Genomic DNA, 13,108 nt, shown 5'->3' with positions numbered 1-13,108 from the left:
CACAAAGTAAAGATGGATAAAAAAAAATGGTTACATGACTTATATTGTGAAGGTTTTAATTTACAAACATAAACATGTACTCAGTAAAGATATTTAAACTTAATTCCTTTAGCTATATAGGGGCAACTAGTATAGATGCAGCAAATATGAAGAATGAAAACTACATTGGAAGTATTACAACGGAAGAGAGTATAAAATATTATGCTCTACTCCATCACTTTAGGCCTTAATTCAGTAATTTTAGGATAGGTTTCACAGAATTCAAATGTTAAACCAGAATTAGACAGAAGAACGGACATTCTACATTTGGATTCTTTCTTTGACAAATTTCTTGAGGACTAAATAAGACAATAAGTTAAAGAAGATTGTTTAATACCATTTTAATCTCATCATATAGCGGTAACCTGTGTGGATTTGCGTCCTCCTGATAATGGAGGTCTTGCTTGTGATCTGTGGTTGTATAGTACACTTTGTATTCAGTTCTGTCTCGAAGGATGGGATATACCAAGAACTATGGAACGAGGATACGATGGTGAATTCTTGTGTGGCTTATCCGGAATGTGGATCCCACCGAAAGTCTATGACTGTTCAGGTAAACAATTGAGATTGTTGGTACTACCGCAGCAAGCATTGTTCAATAAAAGTTTAATTAGTTTATCAACATGAACATTTTATATTTTATATTCAAATATTATCATTTTTTATGAATAAGTTTGATATATTCTGAAAATGTGTGGTTTACCGGTCATATGATCAATGAACATTACATGCAGTATTAAGAAGATAGACGTTTCATGGTTCAAATTTAAACCGCAATGTGTCATCTTAGATGATAGCATACTGTACCATGAACAACCAAACAACTTAATGTTACTTTTTTTAAACTATCTTTCATAAATCTTGAAGAATGGGTGAATTTAGCGTCGGGTTTACTTTTACTAAATCATATACGAAGTAATATTATAGCAAATATATAACCTGCTTCTGTATGACTTTATATACTTGAAACAAACACTTGGATGGAAACATGAAGAACGAGCTATTATGTTATAATTTGCAAGAATTATCATCAGTCTATGTTTCTATTTCTTTTGTAGAAACGGCCCGTCCTGGTAGGATGCGACTACCCAACGAGCTTCACTATGTTTCTGGTAATTGTGAGAGTTCAGAGACACAGCAACAAATTGCTATCAACTTCCTAGAACTGATTGAAATGGACGTACCACTTTTTGACACCTTTTGTCGTACTAATCAAAACTGCACGGTTTCGAACGTTGAGGTTATCTGCGGAAACGTAACTGAAGGATCAAGAAGAATACGTTCTGCAGCTCCCATCTCCAAATATCGAGAATGGAAGAGGAATAGTACTGGTTTCAAACAACGACAACTGAGAATACTTTCTCGAGAGCAAAACACAGTTTTTAAAAGACACCGCAGAAGTTTAGAACAGTTCGAAATCAAAATTAAATTTGATCTTCTGCTGGACATATTGGAGGTGGAATCGGATGAGGAATTTAACGAGGAAGTGTACACTGCGGAAGATTCGCTATATGGTTTGTCTGACGAAATAGCTTATCGGGCAGAATCTGGAGAGCTCTCACCAGAGGTGAATATGAATTTAAGTAATGCTATAGAAGAAATAATAACCACTTTGGTCAATATTGCGGAACACTTTTTTTGCCTTGTTTGTGCAGTAACCTTGGTGTGAGTGGTAGGGCCGATTGACTGCACGACGTCTCAGAAGATGACGACGACGACGATGATGACGACGATGACGACGACGATGACGACGACGATGACGACGACGATGACGACGATGATGACGACGATGGCGACGATGATGGCGACGACGACGACGACGACGACGAGGATGACGATGACGATATTATTATTATTATTATTATTATCATTATTATCTTTATTATGATTATCATTATCATCATTATTATCATTATTATCATTATTATCGTTATTATCATTATTATCGTTATTATCGTTATTTTCGTTATTTTCGTTATTTTCGTTACAATCTTTATTATCTTTAATATCGTTATTATCGTTTTTATCGTTTGTATCGTTATTATCGTCATTATCGTCATTATCGTTATTATCGTCATTATCGTCATTATCGTCATTATCGTCACTATCGTCATTATCGTTATTATCGTCATAATCGTTATTTTCGTTATTATCGTTATTTTCGTTATTTTCGCTTTTTTCGTTACTATCGTTATTATCGTTACTATCATTATTATCATTTTTATCATTACTTTCATTATTATTCACATGTTCATTATGTTCATAATTATTTTTATTATTATTGTTATTATTACTATTATTATTATCATTATGTTCTCAGGTTGATGGGTTGGATCTCACAATACATGACGTGGTATACTACTATATCAGTGCCGTTTGCGAAACAGGGTTTGCCAGTGATCCTTTGTACCTTACATGTGGTACGTAAATAAATTGTTAGTCCTCGGAACAGCTAAGTGACCATCGTCTTGAGAAACTTTGGACTGGAATGATTTGGAATAATAATATATATCATGCTCCGAAGTTTTAATACAGTAGTCCAATACTCCTCTCCTATCCCACCGCCATTATCCTTTCGATCATTGCATGTATTCAATTAATCAAGACACATTCCGCTGACATTTTTAGTAGCATTGTCTTGTTGATATTGAATTAATCCATCAGTATTTTGCCAAACGTCATACAATTCCTAAGCTTCTTTCTTTGAAACTGAATGATAGGCGGTTAAATTAGCCATCTCTGTGAAGAAGAATTCTCGGAAAATGTTACATTTCGTGATAAACTCTTTCTAGTTGTGATCTTTTTCTTCTTAATGATACTTGGAGCTACATTAGTCATCATCGCATATTAATTTACTTCATTTTTGTAGGTGCTTGCCCGAGAGGAACATTTGATAACGAGGAAGAAGACATCTGCACACCTTGCCCAATCGGCACTTATCAAAACGAAACTGAGCAGACCAGCTGTACATTCTGCCCAGAGGGAATGTCTACTTTGCATGAAGGCTCCATAAATATCACAGAATGCCTTGGTAGTTACTTTTTAATCTCTTTAGGTGTTTCCGATGTAGTTCGCTGGAATTGACATCTCGACTGTCAGTTGTTAGCTTTTCCCTTGCTGTATTTTGCCATGTGCCTTGAAATGTGCCCATAAATGACATTTGGTTTGTCCTAATTTATTTATATCATATCTTTACGGTAAGCCCCTTACATGGGGCATCTTCCAATCATCTCATTCAACCAATACGTTCAAGTGATCAACCAAATCAAGAACTTCGCCGTCACACGTTTCTAAGAAGTATAGAGTCAGTGATTGTGCACCTTCGGTACTTTACAAAATGAATGATTTATTCACAAGATTGGCGATTGAGACTCAGCTTCTGACTTTGACCTTAGCTACCATGCAAACAACAACATAGTTAATTAAGTACTTGAAATACTCATTCTTTATGGCTGTGAAAGTTACAAGTCAATTCAATGTTTCCCTCTTGGTGCTATAGCAAAAAATCCCTTCTTATTTTGACCTTTGAATTCTTCCCTCTCACCCGTGTAACGAAGGCAACATCATACTAGATATACTTACTGTACCTGCGATGGTTGCAAGTCAGTTCAATCGTTCTCTTTGGAGTTATAGCAGAAATTCTTAACTCAGGTACAAGTGTATGCTTAATCTGTTTACTATTAAATACGCGCATAGTGAACGCATGCACGCGTTCACTGCACACATACAGGTGTATAGTCTCACGCGCATAGGTGTCCCCTGTTCCAAATGGAAGGATTCGTGAAGTGTCTTTTGCATTGTGATAGAAATGGGCTTGTCTAAGCAAGGTTTCTTTCATTTGGGCATAGTCCTTATATTGGGGAGTGTTCGGAAATCAAGAAAAAAGTTACGGTCGGTTAGTTTACACTATGAAGATTACATACATGTATATGTACTTTGCCGATCGAAGCTTGCTGTTAGCGGTTCATTTCTATAATCCTATTGTTTTTTCAACAGCCAAACATGCCTTAGAAAACCATCACGTTCTCTATGAATGACTTTGTTTCTTTCACTTAAGTTAAAGTTCATTCATATTAAGAAGACAGTTTTAGAAACATACAAACGAATGTACTTGTCACGCCTGCATTGTATTTTAGCATTCCTTGTGGTTGGAAATTTCCACCGGGCAGCCTAGGCCTTTGCAAATTGTTCATTTCTGCTTTCGAGTAATGTATGCAAATTCCAGGAGGTGAACAATGGGGAGACGGGTTCTTCTCGGGTAATGTATGTAGATCCGAGCAAGTGCATAATGGGAAACGGGTCCATCGGAATTCGTAGATTGTGCTTTGGCGGGTAAGGGCAGGGGTCAACTTAAGGTCGCTATATAAGGATTGGGGTGTGGTTGGATGAGGCATTCTGTGTGAGTCTCACCACCGTCCGGTCTTCGCCGTCTTATTCCTCGGCTTCTGTGTGTTAGCCGTTATCCAGGCTTCTTTGCATGAGCCTAGGCTTCTTTGTATGAGCCTAACGACTGGGAACGTTGATATTTTGTGGCGTTGCGTTTTAGCCTAAGCCATATCAGCGTATCCTGAGGATTACTGTGTGTATCCGTTCTTGTCTTATTCGACGAAATCATTTTGGACACATTTCTGTGTATATGTACACCGCAAAGGGCCGTTTTACTGTGTGTTACGTCCCTGGCCGTTTGACCAAGTTAATCCGGGATTTACTAATAGGACGATCCCGATTTTTTTTGTCCGTATTACGCATTTAATTGGTATCTGTATTGTTGATCGCACAGTAGGGTTGTGGAGAAATGAATGTATTGTATTTCGAAGAGTCCTCGATCTATGGCTCGCAATTCAGTCAGTTTTGTAAAATGTTTATCCATGCTTAGGCATACGAATTTGTAATTGTTTAGGGTCAAATGCGTTGAAAGCATTTAAGGTATTTTGAGGTCGTATAAGTGTGTACGAATTATAAGTTCGCCTTAGTGCCTTTGGTTGGGTTGATTGATTTTGTATATTATCATATGTAGTGGAACGGGTAGTTATCGTCAATTTGAGGGCGTTCTAACCATGTTCTGTTTCCAAACATCGGGCTGCCGCCATTTTGTTGTTGTGTCATATAGTATCGAGTAGCTATTATGTGTTTCATGGTAAGGGTTGACCCGGAGGTTCTTGGTATTATTTGGTAAATAGTGACACCATATTGGTTGTGTGTTGCTTGCTGACTTTACGTCAGATAGGGGCTCTTGACGTCATAGTTTGACAATATTCGTTGGTATAGATATAAGTATAGCCATGTGTTTGCCATTTGGCGCATGCCTGTGAGTAGTTTTGTTGTGTTTTTGTCATATAGGGTTGCAGTGTTGGGGCCCGACGGCTACGCTGGTGTGAGGGGCTCGCCGTACCGTCTGGAGCTTCCTGCAGGGTACCAGCCGGAAGAAATCTAGCGATAGAGAAGAAATCTAAGCGATAGAGAAGAAATCTAAGCGATAGAGAAGAAGTCTAAGCGATAGGGAAGAATTAAGCGATAGGGTAGATCCTTAGTAGAGTTATTTGGAAGGGTTGGTCGGGTTAGCGAATGCTAACCGACGTGTGTATTTTTTGTGTTGGGTATTTATGTTTCTTTTGTCGAGACCAAAAAGTCATTGGTCGAGTTGTAAATAAATTATATGTTTCATTTCGCAAAATTCTTGGTGGTCTGTCATTTATTTATGTCATTCGTCTCGGGTGTCGAACGCTAAGCAGATTGAGACGTGTCCAGGTGGGGGATTACTCCTTTACTTGTGACACTACTGTATAATATTACTGCTACAGTACAATAAACAAGCGCTGTAAAGTTCATGTCTGTACTGTAATATTTCGTCCTCTATATAGGAGAGATTAGATAATAATGAAGGGAAGTTGTAAATGGCACAACATTATGCAGGTAATGATGTTAAACGTGTACAATCACAGATGTTTGATAATTTGGTTATATTGTTCTATATGAACCAATTGACACCATCAAACATCAAGGTCAACCTATCACGTGACCACTTTATCCTTATTGTCTTAAGCCTGATCGACCTGATCGATATAATTTCAGACTTTTGCGAAGTTGGAACGAACTCTCCTACAGGGTTAACTCCTTGCTTAGATTGTGATGTTGCGTCTTATCAACCAGAAATCGGTGCTTTGGAGTGCCTTCCGTGTCCAGAGGGTACCATGTGTCGGGCAAACAGATCTCATTCAGTCCAACAATGTATCAGTGAGTCTCGTTTCTATTACCATGGTTAGGTTTATATCGCTTAATTCGGCGTTTAGTTTTCAATGTCTGTGTGCTGCCCTTATGCAGTGTTTTGACATATCCAATAGTATACCAATCAAACAAACAAAGTTTACTGTTACGAACGACCACATAATTGCCCTTTAAGTCTTTTTGCCTTGAAATAATATTCCTATCCCTTACACGTCTGCCAAAGATTTTCACATACGTGAGAAACCTTGCAAATTTGTAATGGTATAGATTTAAACTTTCATCTTTTCTGTTTTCTGAATGGTTGGAATGGTAAATATTGCGAGTTAAATGTGTAAGCAGTTATATGTGATGTGATCTTTATATGCACCGATTATTATTACACTTGAGAAAATGTATTAAATCTTCCAGAATATTATTATTGTTAGTTGTAATAAATGCTTTCCTTCAGGTCAATGTCCTCCGGGGATGTACTCAGCAACCGGTTTGATACCATGTTTACCTTGTACTATCCATACTTATCAACCCTCCAGAGGAGAGACTTTCTGCCGGGCCTGCCCAGATGGTTACATCTCACCAGAAGAAGGAGCCAATAGACGCCAGGACTGTTCAGGTATCTATATATTTGTGTGCATGGAATTAGAAGTAATCTGAAGTCCAATCAATAATGGCGCATTTAAAGACATACCAACTTAGCATTAGCCTACTAAGTTCATTTAATATATGGACATTGTTTATATATGGTCATGCCAATGTGTACATTACAGTATTTGGTCTGCTAAGCAAGAAATATTGTACTATTACCTAAGCTAAGCGATATTGCTGTTATGGTAAAGCGTCATTGTACTACCACTAGTTTTATGTCTGTATATTTTGAATATCAGAGACGTTTTGATGGGCTTGAAAAAATCCTAGTCTTGTTTAGAGTAGTCCATACAAATCGTACTTACATGTAGCAGATGTTTGTGATGGTTTTGTTAAGCTTTTAAACCAAATGTAATTAAAGGACAGCTTGTTTTGTCCATCTAAACATTTTCAGTCTGCCCAGAATGCACGTAATAACATGTAGGAACACGAGATAATTACGCAAAGGTTACTAGCATTCTTGCTCTGGACGTTCGCATTGAAATTGTTCGGGTTTGTATGGTTTCGTGTCTCGATTCTAAATTAAGGAAATAGTGTGTTTGTTCAGTCTTTGAATTCGACTTTGAGTGCTCTTTACAAGGATTCATATAGACTATTCTTTATATGTGGTATATTCAGTCTAATCTTCTGAACCCTTTGTTATGAAAACTATGATCGATTTTACTTACATTTCCCTCCATGTAGTCCTAACAGGTCAAGCCCTTTGTGATATGAGTCCGTGTATCAATGGGGGAACATGTGTGCCGGGACTGGATAACTTCGATTGTTCTTGTAAAGAACATTACGCCGGTAGGGTGTGCGAAATTCATAATGGCGAGTGTGCTCTCGATTGCTTAAACAATGGAACTTGCCTGGAGTCAATTTCAGGTTTCTTCTGTCAGTGTTCTGAATTGTTCACAGGTATGAAGCAAAATAATCTTAAAATCGCTCAAATTGGGAAAGTATTAACTATAAGCTGGTTCATGTATTACAATTGTCAAGAAAAACCTTTTTGGAGGGATTTCAATATCGTTTATATGCCATAAAATTAGTTTTGCACTGTGTATTGTTACCCTTCAAGAATGGCTTTATACCGGGATTAATTATTCATACTTTACAGGCCAACATATTACAAAACAAAATCTTGAAAATTTGTAATCTTTATAAGCTCTGCTGGCTTCCAAGATAAAATATTCACAGATAAATATATTGAACACTCTTTAATTAATGTTATGAGGCCGTTAGTTTCTTCGTTTGGACCTGATTTACATTAACACACTGTATAAAATCACTAGCCAGAATAATATAACTTCATGGCAGAGCACCCTTGTATGAAATCTAACGCGATTTGTATGAAAACAATGCCATGCATCGCAGGAATGTTACATAAGGCTATATTTTAGTTTGGGTGCTAGACTAAGACATCCTATCGACGATCCTCCTCTAAAATCTTATAGAAAATAATCCTTACTAGTAGAAGTGTTACACGGTTTGTAATGATATGAACATTAAATGCTCAGTTATACACTTAGTAGGTAGATTTCTTTCGTAAACTGTCTCTACGATATAATCTTCTGAGTCAAAAACCACGTATGTGAGTTTTATCCTTAATCGTTTCCTTCGCAGGCCATGACTGCTCCATTCCAGTTGACAACTGCATATCTGATCCCTGTGCAAATAATGGTACCTGCATCAGTCAAGATGGTGGTTACTTCTGCTACTGTACTCGGTTATACCGTGGAGTACACTGTGAAGAGAGAATTGACCACTGTGAGCCGGATCCGTGCGCGCATGGTCGTTGCATCAATCACGCCAAAGACCAATGTATATGTGATGCTGGTTACACTGGTGAATTTTGTGATGTACGCTCTTTCAATTATACCTGATCATTCTTGCATTCTTAACTTAAAAGCAGTTCGCTTACCAGTGTACACCTCCTATCGCGTTAGTAAGACATGACTGCATTTTTGTTTTTACTTGTTCCTAACTTTTCTGTTTTCTAAATCACATCAGTTTTGTAACAGTATGTGAGGCTTTATCTCAAAGGCTCAACAAAGAGTATTTACAAGACAAATAAATTTGCCTACAATATTTATTTTTAAGTTTTTATTGGTGCGTGTGTGTGATAAACGCAGTTAGTTAATTACAGTAACTCACAGCACCATATGGAGTAAAAAAATGCATATTATTCCTACCCGATTTATGAACCACATGAGAGATAGAGAGTCATCTTTCTCAATTCATGGGTACGGAAAAGACCGAAAGTCCGACATTAGTATGCACGCGTTGACACCTGTCTTTATAAATGCCTAACCTTATTCTGTCACACAGATGGAGATAAATGAGTGTTCTTCAGAACCGTGTTTCAATGAGGGTTTCTGTGTTGATCTCGAGAATGACTTTGCGTGTTCATGTTTGAACGGTTTCATGGGTGACCTCTGCGAGATTGACGTTGACCTATGTCAGAACCAACCTTGTCCTGAGTATGCCACATGTGTAGATTTAGACACCAGATATGTCTGTGTTTGTCCTGCAGGTAATTATTTAAGCCTCATGATGTCGAATTAAGTAATATAAATATGCACAAACCGATTCCATCTGGACTGCCGAGATCAAAGCTTTGAGTTTTGATGGCTTGCTTTTGATCATATTATTGTGATTAGGTATTTCTTTGCTCGCAGAAATTGAAAAAAAAGGATCACTTATTGCATTAAATACGGGCTGTGTATTTGCAGCAGTTTTCAAGCTGATGGGTTGCGGACACGGCGTAGCTTTTCATAGTGTGTGATCTTTAAATAGAACCATCGATCAAATTAATACATGTGTTACAGTTATCCAGTTAAGAATTCAATGTATAACATCCAATATATGTAAATATATATATATAAATATATATATATATATATAAATAAATATATATATATATATATACATATATATTTATATATTAATAATACATATATATATAATATATATGTTTATATATATATGTATATATATATATATATATATATATATATATATACATGCAATTACTATGAGGGTGCACTAGTATTGAAAAAGTAAATGAATTATTACATCATAAGAGAGTTGTAGAATATGAAATACACATGTCATTATTTCCGGAAAACCGTTTGACGTCGAGCCCAAAATCTGGTTTGTAAGATTAAATTTCGCAATCGAGCATGTTTAAATAAATTCCTAAAAAAAATACATATCAAACCACAATATAATTAAACAGTACTGTAGAAATGCTTGCAAATTCAGATCATCATACACTGTTAGTTTTAATCTGTCTGTTTCCCTATCAAGGTAAGACCGGAAGCCATTGTGAGGAAGAAGTAACACCATGTAAAAGCCAACCATGTCAAAATGGAGGTACTTGCCTGAACGAAGGCATGCTTGGCGAAGTCAGGTCGATGGAGTTCAGCTATCGTTGTGAATGTGTAGCAGGTTACACTGGTGTCAACTGTCAGTTGGATGTGAATGAATGTGACAGCCAACCATGTAGCAATAATGGTACATGTTATGATCTTAGCAACAGCTACACATGTCAGTGTCCTCCTGGATTTAAAGGTACGTTGTAGACAGGGAATAATACCAATATAGCTGTATTTTGATGCAAGGATGAAAGTTTACTTTTCATGTGTCAAGAAGTAAATACAATTAAGGATATTGCGCAAAGGCAACCCAGATGTTGATAGTTCAAGCTTTGGATACCACGCTTCTGCAAAGCTTAGTGTTAGGTTGAGGTTGCATAATACCTTAGACATATGTGATTATGGTAAATTGCTCACTTTAAAGTTTTGTTTATTATAGAAAGACAGCGAAATGCTTGATATTCATAACTTTCAAGCTTATTATGAATATGAAAGATCTGGTCACAAAAGGAATACCTCTTTTAAGTACAGCTATTTTAGAGGATAAATACTTTCATCAATCTGTAATAATATAGAGAATACTACCGGTTCCCGGAAAGGCATCTACTACGCTTTGAAGTATCGGTGACACTTTATCTGTAGTAAACCATGCATTAAGAAGGCCAAAATGTGGGATTTTTTCTTTGTATGTGATTAATATACCCAAATAATAAGGCGTCCGAGAAAAGTAGAATGTTTCGTATAATTAATTGCAAACTTATTTTGATATAATTTCTATAAATTTTATGAAAACTGTTCTAGCACTGTTGGTGATACTCTGATTTACCTATTATTTTGCTAAATTTATAATAGATATGGAATAATTTGTCTTTTTTTTCAATTTTGCTTTTTGATGATATTTTAGGTTCCCAATGTGAGTCTGTTGAAGATCCATGCGTAAGCTCACCATGTTTCAATGGAGGCACCTGCGTTGTTACAGAGGTGATTGGGCAGTTTAAATGTCAATGCACCAGAGACTACGACGGAAGTCGATGTCAAGATATCATCCAATGGTGTATTAATTCTACCTGTGTGAATGGAGGAAGTTGTTCAGATGATCAGGTTATCAGTACTTGCGATTGTCCGAACGGATTTAGAGGTACAGTAGCATTGATTAAACGTTATGCTGCTAGCTTCAACTTCGCTGTAGCTGGCAAGCTGGCACGGGACATAAGTGACTGTAAACAGGATCATCGTAAAATCCGATATCAGCTTCCCTTCTGTAGAGTGCTTTTCTCATCATATGGTGTAACGTTTCATAGTGTGAAATACAGTGATTTCAAGTATTTTAACATTGTCATGTGGTTTATGACATTTTCTTTATACCAGCTATATATAATGTCCATAAGATAGGTTAGAATGAATGGATGGATGTCGCATGATTTACAATCCGGATAAGAGTCCGAATAGTACTCTGCAGGGCTTAAGGAAGTTAATAACAGTCTTTGCTGTAATGTAATGTAAGGTTTTACTTATTCTTTAGGCTTTGCAGATTGCAAATGTACAAGTATTACATAGGAAATGCATTATTACACGATTTGCCGTTTATGTGCAAGTATGTCAAGTTTCATCAATGTACTGTGTATGTACCGACGTACCTGGTACTCATCAACTTCATTTGGGAGATCGAATTTCTCATTTTAGATCTTTTGTAAGCACACTGCTTCCGTTACTTTATAACCCTCCGGCACGAAAACATATCATGATACATTCCATGTTTCTTACCTGCCATAGGTACATATTGTGAAACAAAGGTTAACCCTTGCAGTCCCAATCCATGTCTTAACAATGGAGAATGCACTGAAATTGGAGATGGAACATTCATCTGTTCATGTATGTCTGGTTATGATGGGTCCCATTGCGAGAATCGGCTTCCTTTTTGTCATTCCAGTCCATGTGAAAATAACGGTACTTGCGTAGAAGCACGAGGTGGATCATATTGTATGTGTGATACTGCCCATGAGGTAAGACGTAACAGCGATTTGAAGATTTGACAGGCTTATTTGTATTTGCAACATGCAAATGAATTTGAACCTAGCATATTTCATTAATATCATAAAAAAGGTCTAAACATCCCGCAAAGGGTGTTGTCCTGTATCACCCGATGCTAATAGCTCGTACACATTACGAACAAAAAGTAGTAATAACGAATGCAAGGTTTTGGGACATGATCCGTAGTTACTGTACCAACCAATGAGTGCCAGTTCTTTAATACGCGATTCTAACATGAAGTCGTATCTAGACGTTTTATGCTATAAGTTGGCCTATGGATATTTTCGAACGTGGTCTTTCTTCGTTCTCGGCATAACAAATTGGCGTATTTAAAGAGAGGTGTGAACTACAATCAAGCGGTGCCTGCATCCTTTACTTCAAATACATAGCTGGTACAGTAACTACTGGTGCCAGCTGTAACGCCACTTTTCATGTCCCACAACCGTGTATCAGTAATTACTACTTTGTGGTCGTAACACGGTAACATGTGTTACAGGTGGCACCGGTAGTTACTGTACTAGCTATGAGTACAGGCTGCATGTATGCAACATTGAACCCTTAATAATCATAGCTTTTCACACAAATTTCCGCAAACTTATATATTAACCTTGTATAATTTAACATATAACAGAACTGGGTGTGGATTGATTTGTTTTAGGCAAGATAAGAACGGCGTATCGTAGTGGCTTGGAATGGGAATTTGAAAGTACTTAGTTAAGGAAAAACGTAATTTTATATAAATCATGAAGAAAATTGGTTCTCTTGTTTTTATAATTTTGGCTTATATAGTCAAATATTCGTTTCATTAAGAG

At 36.9% G+C, this 13,108-nt stretch overlaps 1 protein-coding gene across 1 annotated transcript in view; it reads left to right on the top strand.

Annotated features, from left to right (window-relative positions):
- The window catches only part of LOC139980106 (uncharacterized), a 57,123-nt gene that overhangs the window by 29,683 nt on the left and 14,332 nt on the right, over positions 1-13,108 (top strand). The window contains exons 27-38 of the mRNA XM_071991483.1: positions 398-592; positions 1,098-1,606; positions 2,360-2,459; positions 2,909-3,070; positions 6,112-6,273; positions 6,713-6,874; positions 7,591-7,806; positions 8,512-8,747; positions 9,217-9,421; positions 10,198-10,461; positions 11,170-11,403; positions 12,039-12,268. Of these exons, the coding sequence (XP_071847584.1) occupies positions 398-592; positions 1,098-1,606; positions 2,360-2,459; positions 2,909-3,070; positions 6,112-6,273; positions 6,713-6,874; positions 7,591-7,806; positions 8,512-8,747; positions 9,217-9,421; positions 10,198-10,461; positions 11,170-11,403; positions 12,039-12,268 (2,675 nt within the window). The remainder of the gene's footprint in view (positions 1-397; positions 593-1,097; positions 1,607-2,359; positions 2,460-2,908; positions 3,071-6,111; positions 6,274-6,712; positions 6,875-7,590; positions 7,807-8,511; positions 8,748-9,216; positions 9,422-10,197; positions 10,462-11,169; positions 11,404-12,038; positions 12,269-13,108) is intronic.

Source organism: Apostichopus japonicus, chromosome 14 (assembly GCF_037975245.1).
Source record: "Apostichopus japonicus isolate 1M-3 chromosome 14, ASM3797524v1, whole genome shotgun sequence".
NCBI classification, from domain to species: Eukaryota; Metazoa; Echinodermata; class Holothuroidea; order Aspidochirotida; family Stichopodidae; genus Apostichopus; species Apostichopus japonicus.
The sequence above is the reverse complement of the archived record's forward strand: the minus strand, read 5'-3'. Positions and strand labels throughout refer to the sequence as shown.